General features: G+C 33.2%; 1 protein-coding gene across 2 annotated transcripts in view; it reads right to left on the bottom strand.

The window, feature by feature from the left end:
* Positions 1-4,189: 4,189 nt before the first annotated feature.
* Positions 4,190-23,502, bottom strand: part of LOC124354694 (receptor expression-enhancing protein 5) — a 32,447-nt gene continuing 13,134 nt past the window's right edge. The window contains exons 1-5 of one of the 2 annotated variants that reach the window (XM_046805339.1): positions 23,268-23,373; positions 20,391-20,623; positions 12,706-12,841; positions 6,909-6,991; positions 4,190-4,410 (exon numbers count right to left, since the gene is read on the bottom strand). In XM_046805339.1, the coding sequence (XP_046661295.1) occupies positions 6,936-6,991; positions 12,706-12,841; positions 20,391-20,623; positions 23,268-23,319 (477 nt within the window). In that variant the 5' untranslated portion in view covers positions 23,320-23,373 and the 3' untranslated portion in view covers positions 4,190-4,410; positions 6,909-6,935. Of the gene's footprint in view, positions 4,411-6,908; positions 6,992-12,705; positions 12,842-20,390; positions 20,624-23,267; positions 23,374-23,502 lie in introns of those variants that run through there. The other variant, XM_046805338.1, reaches the window with a different exon arrangement.

Below are 23,502 nucleotides of genomic sequence, written 5' to 3' on the forward strand. Positions count from 1 at the left end.
TAATACAAATAAATTAATAAATATAAATCAAAATTAATTATATAATTAATTTTTATAATTATAATAAATTTATTTCTAATTTTAATTAATATAAATGATTAATTTATATATTAATTAATTTAATAGTGATAATGTTTTGATTGGAAACCTGGGAATTATTTTGAGGTAAATTGGACTTCGATTTAGTGCATTCAGAACATTTTAACAGGACCACTTCAACTCAAATCACTAAAAACAAAGTGTGAAAATCCACTTTAAAAATCCAAGAATTTTTGCATAAACCAGAGATCTGTTTGAGACAGTGTTGCAGTGTCAACTCAGATTAGTCACAAAATATATTTTCTTTGTTTTAGTGTTGAAATTTATTTCATTTTAAACCTGCTGCTTTATAGTTTCGGATGATATTACCATCAAAAAGTATTTTGTCAAAATAGCATTGAAAGATGTAGGATCAGATTAGTGTTGAAAGAACACTCTGGGGACCACAGAAGTGGTCTGGACCTTTGCGTAAATAATCTTGCAGGCGTTAGCATGACCTCATCCAATATCACACACACACTTTAGCTTTAAGAAATTTGGTTTAGGTGAATTCCTAATTCTTAATGTTAATTAATCAAGAAGTTCAAGATGAATGTTTAAATGATTCGAGCATTGGTGCTTTTTTACTGAAATGTGGAAATTATTACTAATCAATTAATTTAACACGTTCGCTGCTAAAAATCCCTATATAGAGTTCCATATATGCTGAAATTTTTTAAATATATTTTTACTTACTTTTGAATGAAATATGATAGAACTATATGAAAACTACTCATAACTCACAAAAATTAGGTCCTGAGGACAGTCTTCCTTGCCAGCTGGTAACTCTAGTTAACGTTCGCACTAGGAATACTCTTTTATGGCAGTGGGAATATTCCAAATGAATACATCGTAGCTAAGTGAACTGTATTTTATTCATTTAGACAAACATGAACAATATTTATACGTAAATTTGTAAACCAAAATGAATGTAAAAGTTTATAAAAATGTGAAAAAGTTTATAAACATCTCCGCTAACTCACTAAAGTTCAGTTATTATTTACAAATATTTGGTGAGTAATTATAACAAAATATATTGAAATGTTAAATGTTTACTTGAAATGATTGTAGTTTCCAAAAAATATTGTATTCCAAAAAAGCATTATAAGTTTATAAAACTGTAAGAAATAAGTTTACTAAAATAAAATATTGATACAAATGTGTATATATATATATATATATATATATATATCCTAACCAACCCACTAAGAAGTCCTTTATTATTTACAAATATGCCTAAAACTTTGTTGTTGTACACCATGTGGTCCCAGGGGAAGATCCGTTGTGTTGCACAATCATTTATTACTATAAAACTTAAAAATAATGAAAAAGTCTAATGCGAAAACGAAGTGCATAAAAATGCGGGAAAAGTACCTCCAGAGGAGCGAGAAATACAGCGTTGATAGCTGGAGTGCTGGCCGCACACTGACCTCATTTCAGAACAAAGGCTCCTATGGTAACCATAATTACCGCTCGCTCCTAGCACAGCGTAGCAATGGTAACCAGAGTTACCGACCGCAGCGAACGTGTTAAACAAACATTGTGCATCTTTTAATGTCTTCTGTGTCATATCCTTGATGGAAGTCACAAAGTTTTAATGCAAAAGATATTTTTTTTAATTTTAAATTAATTATACTGTAAAAGTATTAAAAATGTCTTTTTTTTAATAAATCTGTTAACATATTATTTAAGATTTTAATTTAATAAAATTAATATATTTGATTTTTTAAATTTATATTCCAAATTTACTATGTAATATAAATTTAATATAGTTTCTTTTTATTTGAAGAAAATTTTATCTGCTCGCTTTAAAACAATTTCTTCAAAATAAATAAGTCCTTCTGATTTCGAACTCAATTTTGTATTACTGTTAACAATTTATATTGAATACAAAGAGATAAAACTAAGATTATGATCTTATCACAATAACGTTCAAACATACAATTTTTGTACTCATACATCACACCAATTTTTGAGAATCTTCTACTGCCAACATGAGTTTATTAAAAATGCCTAAAACCTGATGTCATTAACAAATGCCTGTTATGCTAAGACAATTTTTATTGCCTTTGGCATTGGTGCCTTTTCTGTGGAATCTGGAGTTCTGTCGATGAAGTGAACTTCTGTCTGCGGGAATAAGTGTTCATAACCAACTGTTATGGGGTTTTTTTATATAGATAATTGTATCTAATCTCACATTTATGTATGACTCAGCCCCTTCACGGACCACATTTCAAAACATAAGAAATACAATTTCTAAAATTTTATACAGTCAAAAGATGTAGTATATATTAGCAAATTCATTAGAAAATAACACTTTTCGTAAAATGAAATGAAGCTTTGATAAACATAATACATTTAAGATATTTTATACAATTCTTGTGGATTGGTAAAGGTTTATATTTTGTGTAATGGTTACAAGTAATTTAAAATTAATAACACCAATATATTCTATATAGTAGTTGTTTTATTATCACATTGTTACAGCCCATTAAAATACGTTCACAGATTAATTTCAAACATTAATTTATTACAAAACAATAAATAATTAATGCAGGTAGAGGGCACCGGTGAATAATTACCTCTGAATAACATATCGTCCAGGAACAAACATTAATAGTTGGGTTTTGATTGGCAGAAATTGTTAATGATGAAGTTAATTTGGAAAGGATTTCTACTACAACAAATTCATAGCAAGATTCCAAAATATGTTTTTTTCAATTCAGTATTCTTATGACAGTGTCAGACTAGGTGGTACCTGACATTGCAAGCTATGTGTACAGTTGAAGACTTTAACTTTCCAGTTGAATTATGTGTGTAATAAACCAGTGTTGGGAATAATTAATAATATGTAGTGACTAAAGTAATGCAGCAACATCATGGGTGTAGAATGGAAAAGGGGTCTTTGAACATATCCATCTCATGCAGTTAATAATTAACAGACACCTGGTAACATTGAAAAATTCACAGAAGCAACACTGAAGTGGAGATCCAATAGTCTTAAAACTAATTTGAGAGACACATGTACCACTGCTTTTATATAAATAACTTGTTACTTTTATATAATACATTTTTTTTCAGAATATTACAGATAGATATTGCCAGATTTTAAAAACCAAGTACAGAACCAGTGGGTAGGTAAATAAATTTTTTTTAACTGTCAGGTGGAGGCTTATTGTGCCCTCTTAACAACCAGTGATACATAAAAAAAACTTAAGAACATTCATATTAAGAATAAGGTAAATATTTATGAATAAAACTGAATACACTATAGAACAATGTATTAATTTATTCATAAACATTCACTACTTTGTAATCTAGAAAAATAACTTTATTCACATAAGATTGCTAATATATATTTTTTTTTCTAAGACAGGTACAAAATGAAATTTTGGAAATGTTGGACTAACTCTACTTACATGGTCCAAAATGTGCAAACAAACTGGTGGTGAGAATATTGAACATCACTTGGTCAATGCTAGACTGCATCTTTTCAGTAGCAGAAATTGTTCTTTGAATTGCTGATTATTGATATTATTTAGTACTCAGCTTTTTGAAAGCCAATAATTATCTCCTTTATTTCTCATCCAACTTGGTATCGTTAGATATTTAATTTAATTGTCTTTGAACCAAAAATAATTAACTGTGATTTTATTATATCCATTTTTAAATATTTACCCTTAAACGTTTTAAGAAGCTGCCATTTTGAAAATACAGGTTGTAAAAAAAATATTTGTATTATGTTACATAATAATTAGGCCTTGTATAACGCTACAAACCAAATTTCAACTTATTACATAAGCCATTCTCAAATTAAAAATAAATATGTGAAAAATACAAAATGGAGGTTTATCGGGTAGTTCTTGATTCATTTTCATGTCCAATTTATAACTCCTGGTGCAAATTTAAAGTGTTTGGTAAGGAGTACACTGGCTTGAAAACTACTTAATACCTTCAATGACAATCAAGACTAGGCCATATCAAGCAAATAAATTCCAATAACTTATATAAGAATTATTAACAAGTAATATTGATAAAATAAAAAAAGTTGAACACTACAACCTTAAGTGAATCAAGGTACAATGAGCAAGGGTTAATAAAATGTCCACAATTCAAAAACTAGATAGATGTAAATATTTTAATTAAAAATTTTAATAATTACACAATAGGTCATAAAACACTAAAGATTCAACAATCAAACATGAGATGCGACTTTTAGATCCGCTGCTAAATATAAACAAAGTATACAAAATAAATTGCATTGTGCATTGTGAAACATGCCGAAGGTACGAGATTGCTCCCTTCAAGAAGCACTGGACAGCCAACTTGTGTCTGGAAAAAATCCCTTTATTAGAAACATACTATTTAAACAACAAAACTAATAATATTTATTTTCAACTCTATATAACTGTTATGTTCTAAGTAGGCTGGTAAATTTTAGGTACTACAGTTCTGTTACAATTTTTTAATACAGCATCATCTATAATAATCGTTAAATTAAATTCTAGTTTAGGCATGACTACCATCCAACTTTTCAAAAGTTTGGTTTTTATGAGAGTATGATTAAATAATCATCCTCTCACAAAAACCAAATCATTCCACTAAACCACTTTGAAATCAACCGTTTATTTGCAGTCATCAATACAAACAATTGCATAGCACACATAATATTTTTAAATCTGATACACAGATTCATATAACATATCAAACTTATAACAATTAAAACATACATGCTAGTCATCCACCGCAATTGTAAACACACTTCCAGTGCTGGGGTCAATTTTCTCACTGACTACCATGGTAATTTAAGACATTTTTAAAATTAGTCATCTGTTTCAAAATTGAACACCTATTTGTTAGATAAATGTTCATAAGCAACCGTTCTGTCCAATAGCTGCCTCTGCCCTTTTGTCACATAATTGTGCATGTCCCACAATACATGGGACATGAGTTAGTTATACTCTCTTTGATTAAGATATTATAACCAGATGACAATAAATTTGTATAACAGTCCAACATTATAAAATTAAATTTTGTAATAATGAGAATATTGGAAATTCCTTTATGTTGTAGTCTTAACACTCTCATAAAATGGTTGCACAAGGCTCCTACAATTTATTTCAAGTAAGGTGCGAACAAATTAACCTGTAATAAAATACGCTGTTATTGGTATCTGACTTTGGCAATACTTTGTCATAAATTCCCAAGACATCAATTCCTAACAACAATTTGGCACATACATGATTAATGGGATTATTCAATGTCAACCCTTATAAATATGTATTCCAAGAAAATGTGTGGAGTAGATCTTCTACTAGTAACGAATTTGCCATAAAGGCAGGATCACAATTGACATATACATAATGCAGTAACAAATATGGGACAGTTGATGAAAATTTACGAGTTTATCTGGATTGAGGCTATTGAAATAAATGTGGATTGTAAATATCAACAAACACATGCAGCTTCAAACTTTATTTAGAGCTTCCTCTGATACAGAGAGTACTGTGTACTGCATTTAGAGCAGCACAGATGACTCAATGTCATTAACATATATCAGGAAAAGAATTGGTCTGAGGCAACTGAGCCCTGGTGAACTCTGTAACTCAATACAGTAGTAGATTTTAAAAGGATCACAATAAATAGAAGCGGCATTCCTAGGATGCCTAACGGTTCTAGTTTGTCAAACAATATATCAACTACCATATCAGCAAGACTTACTACTGTGTCAATTAGCAATTTTCTTTTTCTACAACCAAATTGGTTTGCTGAGAAAAAAATCATATTTATTCAATTATTCTTGACAACATCTTTTAAATATTTTGTTCAGGGCAGAAAAAGAAAGATAAATAAATATTAAAGACTGATTCTCATTCTCAAAAATTGTAAATTTGAAACTTTAAGAGAGAAAACAACTCCTGTTTGAAAAGATTGATTGACTAATTCTATTAGTGATTGCACAATATGCTTCCTGTGAGCATTTTTCATGTTATATACTTTTTATGAAATTAATATTAATTAATCCCCGGGGTATTGTTGAATCACTTGATCAGCTTCTCCCTCAACTGCAGAGACCCCACTGCAGTCTCCATCTCCATTGAGGAAGACCCCTGTGGAAGTTATGAATAAGGACCATGCCCACCAAAAACAGATCCTGTATTTTTCTGTACATACTTTGGTAAATTTGAAAAAAATTCAAGCTCTTAATTACTTGTACTTTTGTTAATTTCTTAGAAAAACTTTAGTCTCTTGGAACAAGAATTTGTTTTGAGATTAAGTATTGTGTCTTTTGTACAGACTTTAAATGTTTTAGCAATGGGTTGAGTTAAAAGTTATATAAACACTTGTGAAAACATAAAAATAGAATGCAACGTACATATATGTAAGTAAAAATATGTCAGGAAATGGCAGATGCATGTTGATTAGTCAAAATATTAAGGATTTTGCTTTATCTGAGCCTACTTGCCTACATAATACTCAGAAGCTGAACCTCTATTAGATGAATTTATTTTGTATCAGGTTATGGTAACACGTAATCTCATATATTTGAGTACTTGCACATCTGTAATTAGTTTAGTTTTTACAAATGTTTTTAAAGCATGAAATTATGGTTAGGAAAAAGGAATGGAATAATAGCTAATTAATTAAAATTAACTTAAGCATAACATTGATTTTAAATTTTGCTAAATGTTATAACTACTAAATTTTGAACAAAATATATATTCTATTCTACAGTAAAGTGGACCCCTCATCAGGTTTTCTGAAGAGAAATGGTACACAAGACCATTTACAACTGATTAACTTTTTGAAAATAAACAAAATGTACTTACAATAATTATACAAGAAAGTGCTTCCTCCTATTCTTGCTTAGACGAGTCTCCACTGATCAATTTTTGAGTGACAAGTTTTGTTGCTGAAAAATGTACATCTATTATATATTATAAAATGTAACTTTTATATATATAAGTAATGTATGACACTATTCGATGTACCGTATTGTACAACTCATGAATAAAGAATTATTGATTGATTGATTGATTAACAAAATACATATATAACTGTTATCTTACATATAATTCATGGAAGTCCTCAAACAATTATTGCAATCTGTTATAGATTAATATTGTCTCATTAATTGAGAATTTATATTACATTAGTATTGACATATTCTTAAGTTTCACACTGTCCTTATTAAATGATTTAATATTGTACAAAGAATTTCAAATGAATCGCGTAAATCAATACATAAAACAAAGCTCTGAAACTATTAGTCCTACATATAAAAAGCTTTAAGGAAAAATACAATTGAGTACAAAGGCACTAAAACCATACAATTGTAAACCACTTGTTAAATGTGTTAATTTGTTTAATTTTAAAAAGTTCTGGAAGCGAATTTGTAAATTTACTTCCAATACATGTTTCCTTTTTTCAATAAAATTTAATTTGTGAGCAGGCAAGGAAATGTTACCTCTGTGCCTTGTAACATAATATGTATGATTGGTACACAAGAGGGAGACAGAACTGGAATTCTGCTAAGTGAAAAGAATTCAGTGATAAATATAAAGGCTATTGATATATTATATATATATATATATATATATATATATATATATATATATATATATATATATATATAAATTTTAAAGCTTCTTAAGCCTGACACCAATGATAGTTTTTTATACTTTGGTCCAAAAACAGTGTCCACATTGATATATGCTTGTAAAGGGCCAATAATGATAATTGATATAAAAAACTAACAATCCAAATTTGCAGAACAATGAATCCTTGTGCGTGTACTTAACGTTTTACTCTCTCAACTAACAATTTCTTCGCTTTATGTATAATAGATATTGCTTTCCCCAGAAATAAAAAACTGGATAATACGAAAAAATGTTTAACAAGTATTATAAATAACTACTAAACAAGTAATTAACTATTAAGTAGGTCTTCATTTATAAATCTTTAACCCCTCGATTAAAATATATACTGTGTTTCAAACATAGAGGATGAACCAATCAGCCAGTTAAAGCTGCAAATATGAATATTAGAGGAGCTCCTCACCTGGAGATTACAATTGTTACAAGTCTTACAAAATAACAACGGAGTTTATTAGTTAATTTTTTAAAGACTAATAAACTCCATTAGTGAAATTAATAAACTATTTAGTGAAAGTCAATTATTTCATTATTATGCAAACCTAATATTTAATTAAAACAAACCACGAAAAATAAAATATGTTTTAATTATATTATTAGACAACATTAGCTGTGCAAGGATCATTCGAAATACATCATTAGGCATATTATTGTATACTGGTATTATTAATAGTACTCCAATATTGGTGAAGTTAAATAAACTAAATAGCCAATTAATGATAATGCTTGTGGCAGAAGTACAAAAATAGTACTAAAGATCGCTGTCATAGCATTACCAGTCAAACAAGTTTCATATGCGTAGAGCTAATGCTAATCTCTGGAATGTCAAATATTCGTGCATTTTGTCGCTTAACCATGGAAGATAGAGCAAAAAAGTCACTGGGACCTTTTTTGTAGTTCACTTCATTCCTGACTAACGATTTTTCGTCAGAATCTGAGCTAGCTCCATCGGTTCGCCGCTATCGGGGCTTACAAAAAATGCCTGCAGGGGTGAAGAGATGCGCGATTTTTTATGTTATGGAATATTTATTATGTTCACAGACACAATACCCTCTAAAAAAAGGCCCAAGTGTGTCATTAACCCCCGGGTAATATTAACCCCCCCCCCCGGGGATTTCCTGGTATGACCTGATAACCTCCTGTACATTCAACCCCCTGATGTGTTAACCCCCCTGGTAACATTTAAACCCCCCCAGGGAATTTCCTGCCATGACCTCATGTCCGAATTTTACCAGTCACCAAATCTCTTAACCCCCCCCCCCCCTGGGAAGATCCTGGTATGACCAGATAACCCCCTGGAGACTTATCCCCCGGTAACGTTAACCCCCCCTGGGAATTTGTTCATATGACCAGACAATATCCTGACGAAATTTAAACCCCCTCTTGTCTTAACCTCCTTACATTAATCACCCACCCAGGGAATTTCTCGCCTTGACTAGATAGTCTCCTGGTGATATTAAACCCCCTGTTCGACTTAAAATACTGCCTTGAGGTCGGTTTTTATTATGTTTATACTAAACAATTCAAGATAGCTGACCCGTTGCAGACTTTTTCTCCCGAGCTCATTTCTGGCTAAACCATAGGTCGTAGATCAGATACGAGCGAAGGCGAGTCTAATATATATACAACCGCATGTGTAACTGACTGACTGACTGACTCACTCACTCACGTATACTAATTCTAACCTACTTCCAGATGAGTTAGAGACTTGAAAATTTGGTACACAGATAGCTTTCCACGTGTAACCACCAGGAAAAATCCCGAAAAAGTGAGAATTTTTCATTTTCAACCCCTCAAAAAAATTCCCAAAAAATCGCGCATTCTTCACACCCTGCAGGCATTTCTTGTAAGCCTGATAGCGGGTGAACCGTTGGAGCTAGCTTCGATCTAACGAAAAATCGTTAGTCAGGAATGAAGTGAACTACAAAAAAGGTCCAGTGACTTTTTGTCCTATCTCGTGTGGTTAATAGGACAAAACGCGGGAATGTTTAGACATTCCAGAGATTTTTTTGCTTAAAATAAAGTTTCGAGCCTGATAGTGGCCGAACGGTAGGTCGTAGCTCAAATCTGATTGACCCATCAAATTAGCAAATTGTGCGATCTACATAAAAGGTCCATTAACTTTTTGCTCTACCTCCAGTGGTTCGGGCCGAAAAACGTGATTATGTGCAATTTTTTTGTAATTTTTACGTGAAAACTTTTGTTTTGGGGGTCGATAGCGAAGAAACCATTGATCGGAAGCCAAAATAAATCAAAAGGTTATATTTAGGAAATAAAGTGATCTACAAAAAAGGTTAATTGACTTTTAACTCTATCTCCACTGGTTTGACCGCAAAAATGCGATTTAGTGAAAAATAATTGGAAAGTTTCGCCTAAAAAATTTACCTTCCGGGCTCGATAGCGTTTAAACTGTTGGTCGTAGCTCAACAAATTCCCATTAGGATTTAGAAAAACAGCGCGATCTACAAAAAAGATCCAATGACATTTTGCCCTATCCCCAATGGTTTGGCCGCATTACGCGTTTTAAAGTATTGATTTTTCAAGTTTTACGTGAGATATTGTTTTCTGGGCTCCATTGCAGACAAAACCTTAGGTTTAGGGCAAATTAAAAAAATTTATTTTAATACAAAATAATATGATCTACAAAAAAGATCAAGTGGTCTGTTACCCTATCTTCCATGGTTTAGCCGTAAAACGTGATTATGTTGAATATATTTCACTTAAAAACTACCTTCGGGGCTCGATTATGGCCGAACCGTTGGCCCTAGCTTAAATGTAAAAATTTTTTGTAACTAGCTATTGATAGGATCTACAAATAAGGTTCAGCAGCTTTATATCGTATATCTTTCCGTAAGCCTGGTAAATGCTCTAAAAGGCAAATTCTTTGTCGTCAATTTTAGGGGTTTTAAATTTTGCAACTATAATTAGTGCGATTCATGCTGGTTCCATATTGACCTTGTATTTTACTACGTTAACGAGTGACTATAACCCCCCTCCACATCGGGAGTTGGCTGAGCGTTAGTGAAGCTTCAATAGTAGATAGGGACAGAGTGTTTTTTTTTATTTTATGAAATATTAGTTCATTGTCAAAACTTGGCGTGGAATGATAATTTCCGAAAGTTATTTAAACCCCCTGATTAACGTTTTATTTGATAAAAATTCCTCGTGCCCAGACACAAATTTACTAGAAAAGTACCACGCGTTCTTTAACCCCTGAGAACATAAACCCCCTTTCCCGGGAATTTCTTGGTTGATGAACTCCTGATTAAATTAAACCCCCTGATCAACTTAATAATCTGATAAAGGTAGTTTTAAATTTATTTACACTATATCTGTTTACACAACAGCTGACCAGTGCAGACTTTTATCCCAAGCGTTGTACGACTAAACCAGAGATCGTAGCTCAAATCCGAGAGTTGAATCGAATTTCCGACAAGAAAGGTCTAGTCACTTTTTCTTGTATCTCTAACGGTTAACCCGTGAAATGCCATTAAAGTCAAAACATTTGATTAGAACTGAAAAATTCAATAAAATAGGTCTAATTTAATTCCGAATTCCGCTTATCCCCGAATCTGGCCAACACCCGAAAGGGGGCCTGGGGTGTTTCATTAACCCCCGATAACATTACCCCCCCCGGGATTTCCTGGTATGACCAGATAATCTCCAGAGTAAATTAAACGCCTTGATGTGTTAACCCCCCTGGTAACTTTAAACCCCCCCAAGGAATTTCCTGGCATGATCTCATGTCCGAATTTTACCACTCACCAAATCTCTTAACCCCCCTTGGGAAGTTCCTGGTATGACCACATAACCCCCTGATTTCTTAACCCCTGGTAACGTTAAACCCCCCAGGGAATTTCCTGGCATGACCTCATGTCCGAATTTTACCAATCACCAAATCCCTCTTATCCCCGAATTTGCAAGCGTACATCATGGGGGCCTGGGGGCGTAGCCCCCAGCGAGGCCGAAGGCGAGTCTAATATATATACAACCGCATGTGTAACTGACTGACTCACTCACTCACGTATACTAATTCTAACCTACTTCCAGATGAGTTAGAGACTTGAAATTTGGTACACAGATAGCTTTCCACGTGTAACCACCAGGAAAATCCCGAAAAGTGAGAATTTTTTCATTTTCAACCCCTCAAAAAAATTCCCAAAAAAATCGCGCATTCTTCACCCCTGCAGGCATTTTTTGTAAGCCCGATAGCGGGCGAACCGTTGGAGCTAGCTCGGATCTGACGGAAAAATTCGATGGTCAGGAATGAAGTGAACTACAAAAAAGGTCTAATGACTTTTTGCTCTATCTTCCATGGTTAAGCGACAAAACGCTCGAACATTTGAAATTCCAGAGATTTTTTCGATAAAAATAATGTTTCAAGCCCGATAGCGGCCGAACCGTTGGTCGTAGCTCAAATCTGATTGACCCATCAAATTAGCAAATTGCGCGATCTACAGAAAAGGTCCAGTAATCTTTTGCCCTATCTCTCGATTGGTTTGGCCGAAAAACGTGATTATGTACAATTTTGTTGTAACTTTACGCGAAACTTTTGTTTTTGGGGTCGATAGCGGCGAAACCATTGGTCGGAGGTCAAAGTATGGCGGTAAAGTAATGCGCGATTTTTGAGGATTTTTTTTGAGGGGTTTAAGAGTAAAAAAAGTCCGGTTTTCAGACTTTTCCTCCGGGTCATATTGTGAAAAGGTACCTGCGTGCCAAATTTCAAGTTTCCAGCACTTCTAGAACTATGTTAGAATTTGTATCTATATATCAGTGAGTCAGTCAGTCAGTCAGTTTCACATGCGGCTGTATATATAATAGGATACTGTGACACGTTAAATTTTATGTTAACCATCAATTTCTTACTAATATGGCAAGGGTTTAAAATAAACTCAAAGTATTGATTACATGCTGGAAAGAGAAATTCTATATTGAATCATTAGACAGGTAATTACCAGCCCTCGTGTATTACCTGCTCCTGCAATGTTGGAGATGGCATCATCTACATCACCCTGGTGTTGCAAAAATCGAGGACGGATTACCTTCTCGTAAAGCAGAACAGATCCATTACTGCCAGTTGGCCAAAAACACCAGGTGAAAAAGATTGCCTGCAACATTCAAATATTATTATGCATGATAAAAGTGTTAAATTAGAATACTGGATCTTGTTTCAGTAATAGAAAAAATTTAACACTTAATTTAGAATATTTTAGTAATATTATACATCAAAATTTAACATACAAACAAAATTAAGATACCGTATGTGATAATAAGATTGAGGACAGTGAACTACTCATTTGATTTCTGTTTCTAATTTATTTTATTGGGTTTTGATATTTTGGTAGTTCACATCTTATTTTTTGTTCTAATTCCAAAATATACATATTATGTAACATGCTAAGAGAGTAAGAAATGTTTTTTTTTTCAATTGGTAGGTACAGGAGAAAGTTTGTTCACAACTTCATAAGCATTGTTTAGAAATTACAAAAACTCTTATAGGCAGAATGACACAACAACAGCTGAAACTTATTTTGTTATCTAGCTAAACTAGAGAAAACCAATGAGAAAAATGTGGGGAAAGCAGTAAGGCCTCGTAAAAATAGTTTAACTTTGCAATACCAGGTCACTACAATGCTAAAGAAAGGTGTCCATTACCAGATATTTGTGATGCTCGAATACAGTTTGACATCCATTCATCAAAAATGAAAAATACTGGTAATTCATAACACTAATTTGAACACTTTAGTATTCAACTTTAATATTGTATTGTGTATCACAATAGGTCTTAGTTCTTTTTCCCTTGTTTATATTTAATTACATCTTAGTAAATATTATTATTTATAGATTGAGTAATCTTGGGTGTTATTATGCACTACTACTGTCCATTATTGGAGCTCCTTTTTACACGCAGACATGTAATCTAAGTGTCCTGTAACTCTATGTAATATCATCAGTGAATAAATATTCTTTTGATTTGAGTAAAACAGAAAATGCAGTCCAAATTTTGTTTACACAATCTTGTCCTTATAAATGCAACATTGCGTAAACTAGGCACTAACGAATTGTGTATAGATAAACTTGTGGCAAAGGAAACCAAGATAAGATATGTGGTTCAAATTAGAAGTTTATTACAGAGTTTTCCTGGTACACCAGTAAAATTTCAATAACATCATGAAATAAACAAGAACATTCCTAATGTTCCTTAGTATTACAACCAATAAAGCTGGTGGTAGTTAACCCTGTATAAAGTTTTCATTGCAACTTAAAACATAAATTTGTAGTATTAAAAAAGTAAATTTTTACTACACATTAATATTGATGTTTTTACTATTGTAATTTAAAAAATCTTGTTATTACCCAGTACAGTAATAAAAAAATAACCAAAGTAGGCTATACAATACATGCCGATTAAAATATTAAAATTGGGAGAATATCACGTCTTGAGTTAAAAATTAAATTAGTACATGCAAAGAATGTGAAAGAACAAAATTGTCATTTGTTAATAGTTTTACTTGGAACTGTGGTACATATGGACAAATTCTATGCTGGCACTTCCAGATATCTGGCAGAAAACAAATACATTTTATGCATATTTCCAGTGTTTGTTATTTCAAATAATTGGAAGAACTATCTCTTTACTGATTGCAATCATCATCTCTTTAATGGTAGCATATGCCTTTTTTTATTCCTTCAATTTAGTTCTTATTTGTAAAGGTCTGTTATAACGAAAGTCAACCCACTGTCTACTTTTTGTTTCATTGTTTGCAACTATTGTGACTATTTAAAAGTTATATAGTTGCCTCAGATATGAAAGTGTCATAAGAGCCAAAATGCAATTATTCAGGAGGGTCAAAATAAAATGGTATCTCATTATTAACTTGTTATGAGCAACTTTTGATTTATTTATAGTAAATAAATAAACAATTTTTTTATTTATTATCAGATACATCTGTTTTTCATAATAACTCACGTAAACGATACAATACAATATACTTTACAGAAACGTTACTCAAGTTAAAAGAAGAGTTTAACTTTAAAATGGTGACCTTTGAGCAATTTCAGGTCACAGGGCAGAACATTGGAATTAATTCAATTTTAGACTGAAGTGGGAAAAACACCCTTCGACCAATCTCAAACCTAACTTTATTGAAGTGTTGGTTACACTGCAGAGTGCTGCAGCAAATGATCTTGCCACGTCTACATAGCCTATTTACAAGATACAGCAGCTCCTGCTGGAACAACATGGTTTGTAAGGCAGCAAGTCTGTATCCTACACATGGCATCCATGGTCATGAGTCCTGCAGAACCTTGAAAGGGTGAAACATGATCTCTTCTACAAAGACTGTATACAAATCGAATTGCAGTGTTTTGAATTAGTATTTCGTGAATGCGTCTTTCTTTGAGATGCTGTTGCCATATGCAGAAAAACAATCAAAGATGTTGGCAAAACGAGATACAGGACAATGCTCGGCTTAACAGACTCTGAAAGGATGGATCTCAGCATATACATGCTCATAGTCTCCCCAGTGCTCTCTGAGAAACTCACATCACATGGACAGAAAAACATAGACCACTGTCCAGCACAATGACAAATGTCTTTACAGTGTCCCTTATGCTCAAGTTCTCATTGCCAATCTCATCTGATTCGCACTTTGTTCTCTTTGATACACTGCAGCTGAGCTGCTGGTGCTATGTAAAGAAAAGTGCATTTATTAGCGTTCAGTTAAGACCACATCTTTCTGACCACACACATATGCTCTCCAAATCTGAATTCACTCCAGCAATAACCTCCTCCAACCACCCGTGGGCAAATGCAATTGGCAGAGTCATCGGCATACGGGTGCACTGTAGAGTGTCGCACAGAGTTGTCCAGATATGATGTGTACAAAGTGAAGAGGACCGAGCCCAGACAACTTCCTTGTGGGACACTTTTAGCTTACACCAGAGGAGAAGTCATTATTCTCATCCTTATCACCTGATCCCTGTCAACAAGATATGACCTAAACCAGTTTACAGCATGATCCCCAAAACTGGGTAACTTAACTTGGCAACAATAATGGACGGCTAATTGAGTCAAAAGTCTGTGAGTAGTCGTGTATGTATAGAAGATGGAATATCTACTAAAATATTAAAAGCCAATGGTGAACTCTTGGTCAGACCTCTTTCTTTTTTTAACAAACGTGTCTTTCGAAGCTGATGTTTTCCTACAAGATCTTGAAACTGCAATTGTTAAACCTCTCTTTAAGAAGGGGAACACTCACAAACCAGAACATTTCAGACCAACATCAATTCTTTCAACCTTTTCGAAAGTTTTAAAGAGGCTCTTTCTCAATCGGCTGGAATCATTCCTTGTGTTTAATAAGATTATCTGTAAACAACAATTCAACAATTTAGTTTCAGAAAGCAAACTTCAACTTCAGATGCTATTTTTAACTTCTTGTCACAGATTGTATATTCACTTGATGAGCATAAACACACATATGCTTTGTTTTTAGACCAAAGTAAAGTCTTTGACATAGTTCCGTACAGTCTGCTTCTCAAAAAGGTGTACCATGTTAGTATTAGAGGTAAGGCCTTTGATTGGGTTTCGTCCTTCATTCTCAACCATAAGCAGGTTATGGCTGTTCCCTACATCGACAGTATAAGCTGCTTTCGAACATTTTACTCTAATGAACCACCCACATTAGTGGAGGTACTTCAGGGTTCCGTCCTGGGACCAATACTTTTTCTTCTCCTTATGAATGATAATCCTTCAGCAGTAAATCGGGGTGACCTTTGTCTCTTTGCAGATGACACGTCTTTCAGTATTTCTAATAGTGTGAGTGAACTTTTAGAGACTGAAATTTTCATTCTAACGGCAGTACTATACTTCAATGGCTTGAGCAAAACCGTTTTCACGTAATTAAAAAAAGACCAAGTTCATTGATTTCTTTCTAAAATCCTCTGAAAATAATTCAAACCAGTCTGATACATTTATAGGGGATTTCAGTAGTCTGTTTGTCTTGCGCTGGTTAGCCTCGTTTGCAAATAGAGAAGTCTTGATAACAGCATATAACAGTTGCTTCTACACTTACTTGAATTATGGATTAATCATTTGGGGTTATGAATCTTCCAAGACTAAATCCCTATTCATTCTTCAAAAGAGGGCCATAAGTGTCATTTTTGGACTCTTGACGATCTCAATCATGCAAAAATGTTTTTAGAGAAAATAATTTATTTACATTTTCTAGTATATACATTCTGGAATGGTTGACATTTGTCTTTAAAAATAAAGACTTGTTTCCAATAAAACAAACAACTTATAAGCTCTGAGAAAATAATTCCTTGGCCCCCTCCCAAAACCTAGGACATCCTTCTTTGAAAAACATATGTTTTATTCCTGCATCAAGCTTTTTAACTACTTGCCAGCAAGATTCAAAGAGGCTACTAATTTAAACTCTTTTAGGAGTAAGTTAAAAAAATGTCTAATTCTAAAAGAATACTAAAGCATCTTTGGTTTTTCAATAGATAAAAACTTTTAGATTTAAGGTATTTCATTTAGTTATAGTTATTTTATGTACTTACAACTGTTTTGCAATTTACATTGTCAACAATAATAAAGAATTTTGAGTTTGAGTTTATGATTAGTGAACTACACAGGCTTCCATCCTGAGTCTCAAACAAGTCACTAAACAAGTTGATTAGTTGCCGTACATGCTCCTTGATGTTTCCTAAACCTAGATTAGATCATATACAATAATAAACCTTTTTAACACTTTTGATATATTTTTTTATTTTGTAAGATGTACATTTCAAATTCTAAGAATTCATCATCAGGTACAAAAATATATGACGATCCCCACAAAATAGTATGACTAAATCTGTCTGCTACAATTTACAAAACAAATCATATAGTACAGGGATTTTACTCTGCCAATACATGCATCTGTTTCTAAGTTGTTATTGAAAAGCCACAAAATTTGCTTCTTAAAAAATATATTATTATACATTTTTAAACAACATTTTTGTGAAATTTAACAGTCTGCCATTTAGAATTTTGAACACGAAAAAGGTATTTACATTTCATTGATGGATACTTAGTAAAACACTATCATTCAAAAGACACAAAGAGAAAACTGAATAGACTAAAAACTAAGGATAGTAAATTAGGATAATAGTCACGAAGGTAGTAAATTAGAACCCATTTCTGCTCATTATTCTTAGGGCAGTATCCTTTCCTCAGTATTAGTTCAAGTCTTTTAATGTATTCTTAACCCTTTTACTGCCGACGTGCGCGATTGCGCACGCTACCGTTTGTGCGAAAATCGCCAACGTGCGCTATAAAAGCCGTCTCGTATTTGTTTTTATACTGGTTTTCAATGTTGTCCAAATGCATCGAAATTCAGCTGTGTTATTCATTACTATATGGACAACACACAGAAAACAGGTTTTATAATCTATGGAAGCCATTTTTGTTACTGAACTTCTTTGGTTATAGCTCGAGTTTGGTTTGATGAGGTTATGGTCGATCTCATTAGTTGTGAGTTCCACTTGTGTTGTTTCGTGTTTTACACTTTATTTGACATTTATATTTGTAAATCTACATATTTTTATGATTAATAAAATGAGTACTGGAGGGAAGAGGAAGAGAACCAGGACTGTCTGCAAAAACTGCAAAAAAGGTGTTCATCCCACAAGTATTGGGGAACACAAGTGCTAATCAGCAGGCCTATGAACCTAAAAATGTATATATATTTTTGTAAATATTGATCAAAGTGCCTTTTAACTTTAATTTTCTATTATGTATTATATTTTCATATCAATGGACAGTGATTTATGTATTATAAAGTGATTTATGTATTATAAAGCGATATAGTGTAAAGTTATGTATCAATAAACGTGTTATCTTGAAATTCGAGGATATTGCACCAATTTCAAAAATTCATCACAGCTTCAGTATTTTTCAAGGTATGTTCCTAAAACTTTTTGGGAATGTTTATATATAATTACTATACAATAAAAAATTATAATTATGGTGGTGGTTTAATATTTAAATATAGTTGTTAAAGTGCAAACTCAAAAAATAATTTTTATTTATTTAAAATTTTTGTTTCATGACATAATATATATATTTTTTAAGGACAGAAAATGTTTAAATTATTTTTTGTAGCAAATTACAACTTATAAGGAAAAAAACAAGATAAAGTTTATCAATTTATGATAAAAAATAATGAATCCATGATTTTTTAAAAAAATCATTACATTTTAGTCAATTTCAGCCCGGCATTTTTCAACAAACTAAAAAAAAAGGTGTCCGGCAGTAAAAGGGTTAATGCTGAGTCATAGCTTGACAGTCAGAAATTACATTCACATTGCGATTAGTTTTAATAACCACCATTCCAACTAATTAGTAAGACACATAATGCCAAAAAAATAGATTCTGTAATATTAGAAGAATTGAAATTAAATTTAGGAGTCTGTTTAAACTGAAAAGTGTTTATCATACCTTCATACATATCCTCAGTCCACCCATACCACTATCTATGGTATTTATAACACTACTATGTTGTTTACTGAATGTCAAAGGACCAAATTTCTGATTCTCAAAGGCTCTGGGTTCTTTCCAGACCGCCTTTTAAGCAAAAATACTTGCAATAAAAGTATAAAATATTCAAGAAAACTGAAGGGGCTAAGATCTACATTATATGGGACAGTCTAAGGTGCACTGGGGTCTCTCAGCAGCTGCACAAACTGGTCAGAGACTGTCATTACTACTCAAAGCCCTGGCTATTTGTATTTGTAACAGTGTTACTTTGATATGGGTACTGCGGAATGAGACAGCAAACAGATTGGCGAGAATTGGAGCTATGTCATGACTCATAAGTCTGGCACTCTTGTGGGCCGGCCAAGTCAAGTTAGAAATTAAATGGGTGGCTGTAGAAACTTCTTTTTACTGGAAAAGCCTTCCAGATATGAGACAAGCGAAAGCTGTCAGAGAATTTATCAATACATAGAAACGCTATTTTTGAACTCAGAACAACAAACATCTGGTTATTCACCAATCTGTTAGTTGGACACTGCTCACTTACTTAGTACCCCCTGTTTAACATAATTATCTCAAAGTAGGAAATATGTCACTTCTGCAGAGAGTTCATGGAAAGTGTTAAGACAAATAGGCAGGTGCCATCTTGACCCTGCTCGGTGAATTGGTAGAGGTGGTCCTGTAGCATAGGCTACCAAGGAGTCCTGACTTAATTCCTTTAGATTTCTTCTTTTGGGGTTATATCAAAAGGATTGTCTGCTACAAAGACCTGTGGCACTTAAAGAGAATGAATAAACACTGCAATTCCGACTGTACTCCTGACATGACTGAGTGGACCTAGACGGAGGTTGATTATTCCTTGTATGACCAGAGGGGGAGCTTGTGAATCTATTAAACTATGTAATCTATTGGTGTAAAAAACTATCCTTATAACAGCCTTACTTATAAATGTTTAAAATCGGGATCTCCTTTTTCAATAACCCTATATGTTAGAATCACTGTATATAAATCCTAATTTATATGGCAATTCTAAAGTCAAGTACTTTAAAACTCTGATAATATTTGCAAGTAATACAATAATTGTATTTGCATTCTTATTTAATACAACTATACTAACAATAAATTTGTGACCTGACCTTAACAAGCCAGTAGAAGGGGAACCAGTGGAGCAGGAGGTCAGAGGGATACTCCACGATAGAGAGCAAGGCGTATACTGTCCAGTATGTGAGCCACTTTGTGTCGTCTCCCTTCTGTGGTGACTCTATAGCCTTCATGGAACAGTACGCTGGATACAGGAACCCAATAGTGTTGCACAATAGTTGCGCAGCATAGCCAAACAGCAGATATATAGCCAAAAAACCAAGGAGCCCTGAAACAATTCCGTTTCCACTTAGATGACTATATATGATTTGTTCATACAACTGGTTGTCTCACTTTGGTCACTAAATGCATTTGTTTCTATAAAACTCGTTACTTTGATCTATTATTACTCAATAGGTTGGAAATTTCAGAAAACTTTAAAGAAGGCACAAAACTTACCTGAACGGAACACTTGTGTCAGTCACACACAATAAAATAAACAAGTTAATGTTTATAACAGTCAATTAAGTGGATAATTTACTGCTTTATAGCTTAACGTAATTGTTAGCCAAAGGCCAATACCAACATGCACAGAGGAGACAGCTTTATTAATACTGAAAATAGTTTCATTAGTTTTCGGTTGGGTTAATTTTTTGTTTTAATTTCAGAGTTTTAAAAACAGCCTTTTCTGATCACTTAGTAAATTAGAAAATAATTTATGAGGGATTTTATACCAGGCCCTAGAAGATGTAAAACTGCTAAGGATATAAGGATGTAAATCATTGCAGTACATATTATGAATTATGAATTATGACATCAGAGTAGTATAATACCAGGTGAGTCTAAAAGGACTTTACAACTTTGAAATTAAATAGATATTTATTGACTTTACTTACAGACTTGATATATGTGTCATTTTGTAGCAAATTACTTCAAGTTTGACTCCTGTAGTGTTGTAGTACCAAGTTCCGCCACTGCGAGCGCCAGCTCCGTCTGTACTAAAATGGCTACTTTCACTGGTGCGGAGCGTGCTCGCTGTGTGTTATTGTTTCATGAAACAAACTCTGCTACAAGTGTTCAGCGTAGATTTTGCACAGAATATGAGAGAGAGACCCTCCAAGCAGGCCTTCTATTTACAGTTGGCACAAGAATTTTGTCGAGACAGGTTGTTGTGTTCGTCATGAGAAATCGCAAGGTCGCCCACAGGTTAATGATGCTACTGTCGAACAAGTCAGGGAAACCTTTGTTAGTAGTCCTAAAAAATCAACGTGGCGTGCAGCTGTGGAGACTGGAATTCCAAAAAAAGACAGTTTGGCGAGTGCTACGGAGACGTTTGCACTTAAAACCATACAGACTTACGATGGTACAACATATCACTGATTTAGATAAAGCTGCTCATGGAGAATTCTGTGCTGTAATGTTGGATCGAATTGGGGAAGACAAGACATTCCTGAACTCAATAATCTTGAGTGATGAGAGTACCTTTCATCAGTAGTAAAGTGAACACCCATAATTGCAGAATCTGGGGGAACGAAAACCCAAGAGAATCCCTTGAACGAGTTCGGGACAGTCCAAAAGTGAATGTGTTTTGTGCAATGAGTAAATTTAAAGAGTATGGGCCATTTTTCTTCATGGAGAGAACTGTCACTGGTATCATTTACCTTGATATGTTGCAGAATTTTTTGATTCCTCAAATTGATGAAGATGAACAACAGGTTGCTCCTTTCTACTACCAGCAAGATGGAGCACCACCTCACTACCTAACAGATGTTAGAGATTTCCTAAACGGTCGTTTTCCAGGTCGCTGCATTGGGCGCTCAGGACCAATTGCATGGCCACCTCATTCCCCCGATTTGACTCCTATGGATTTTTTTCTATGGGGTTTTATTAAAGATAAAGTGTATGTTCCACCTCTACCAGCCAGTCTTGCAGATCTAAGAAGAAGAATAACAGCTGCGGTTGCTGAAGTTACGCCAGATTTGCTAGAACGGGCGTGGCGAGAAATTGATTACCGGTGGGATGTTTGCCGTATCACTAATGGAAGTCACATCGAACCGAAATAAGAATATGACAATAAACTTGAAGTAATTTGCTACAAAATGACACATATATCAAGTCTGTAAGTAAAGTCAATAAATATCTATATAATTTCAAAGTTTTAAAGTCCTTTTAGACTCACCCTGTATTATGTTTTTTGATACAGTAGAGCTAAAGGAATATTCAAAGCACGCTGTGGCTGATGTGGTTAGGCGATTTAGGCTTACTAACCTAATCTAATCTCATCTAATCTAATCTAATCTAATCTAAACTAAACTAACCTAACCTAACCGTTTGTATTTACTGTGTAACTGCCCACCTAAAGTTTCTAAATCCCCTTTATTATTGGTGGCCTACGTTTTAATCAGAAAGCACCCATTTTTCATTTATAAAATCACATCCTTCTCTTCAGATAAATTGCTACCGTAATACATTGATAATTGATATCCCTAACTTTAGCTGCTTTTCTAGGGACCTGGTTTCAAGATGCACCAATTATTACTATAACTGGTTACTACAAACTCCCTGTGTAAAGATTAGAAGTGTCAAATTAATTAGGTATTCCTACCTCTGTCAATTCTAAAATCAACTGAAGAGGTTTTGCCGAATGACTTCATTAATTTAGTAAAAATTTCACAACACATATAACACATTACACTAATTACCCTCAATAAAATAATATGAAATACACATATACTAATCATACATTATATAAATGTTTGTTTACATTATGATTGTCTAACTGTAAACAACAGTTTAACAAACATATTTCTAAGACTGAAAATTGAATTGATTTCAATATTTCATTAACTGAATCAAAGCTGTTAAAAACTGAACCACATCTTTGATTCTAAATTGTTAACCAATAGATTAGGAAATTAAAGATAATAACTTACCAATTTTTATCTTAGACATGTTGTCTAATGACATGGGAATCTTTTCAGACATTTTCTATAATTTAAGGCAGGTGTTGTAACCACGCTAACTTTCTGAAGGCAACTGAGATGAGTCTAGGAACTCTATTATCAGCCAATTCATACATTTATCTTTGTTGTTATCTTTAAATTCTGTTGACAGGCTGATAAACTTGTAGAATTTAATGTAAATTTTACATAGACTGTATTTAGTTTG

Source organism: Homalodisca vitripennis, chromosome 2 (genome assembly GCF_021130785.1).
Source record: "Homalodisca vitripennis isolate AUS2020 chromosome 2, UT_GWSS_2.1, whole genome shotgun sequence".
Lineage (NCBI taxonomy): Eukaryota > Metazoa > Arthropoda > Insecta > Hemiptera > Cicadellidae > Homalodisca > Homalodisca vitripennis.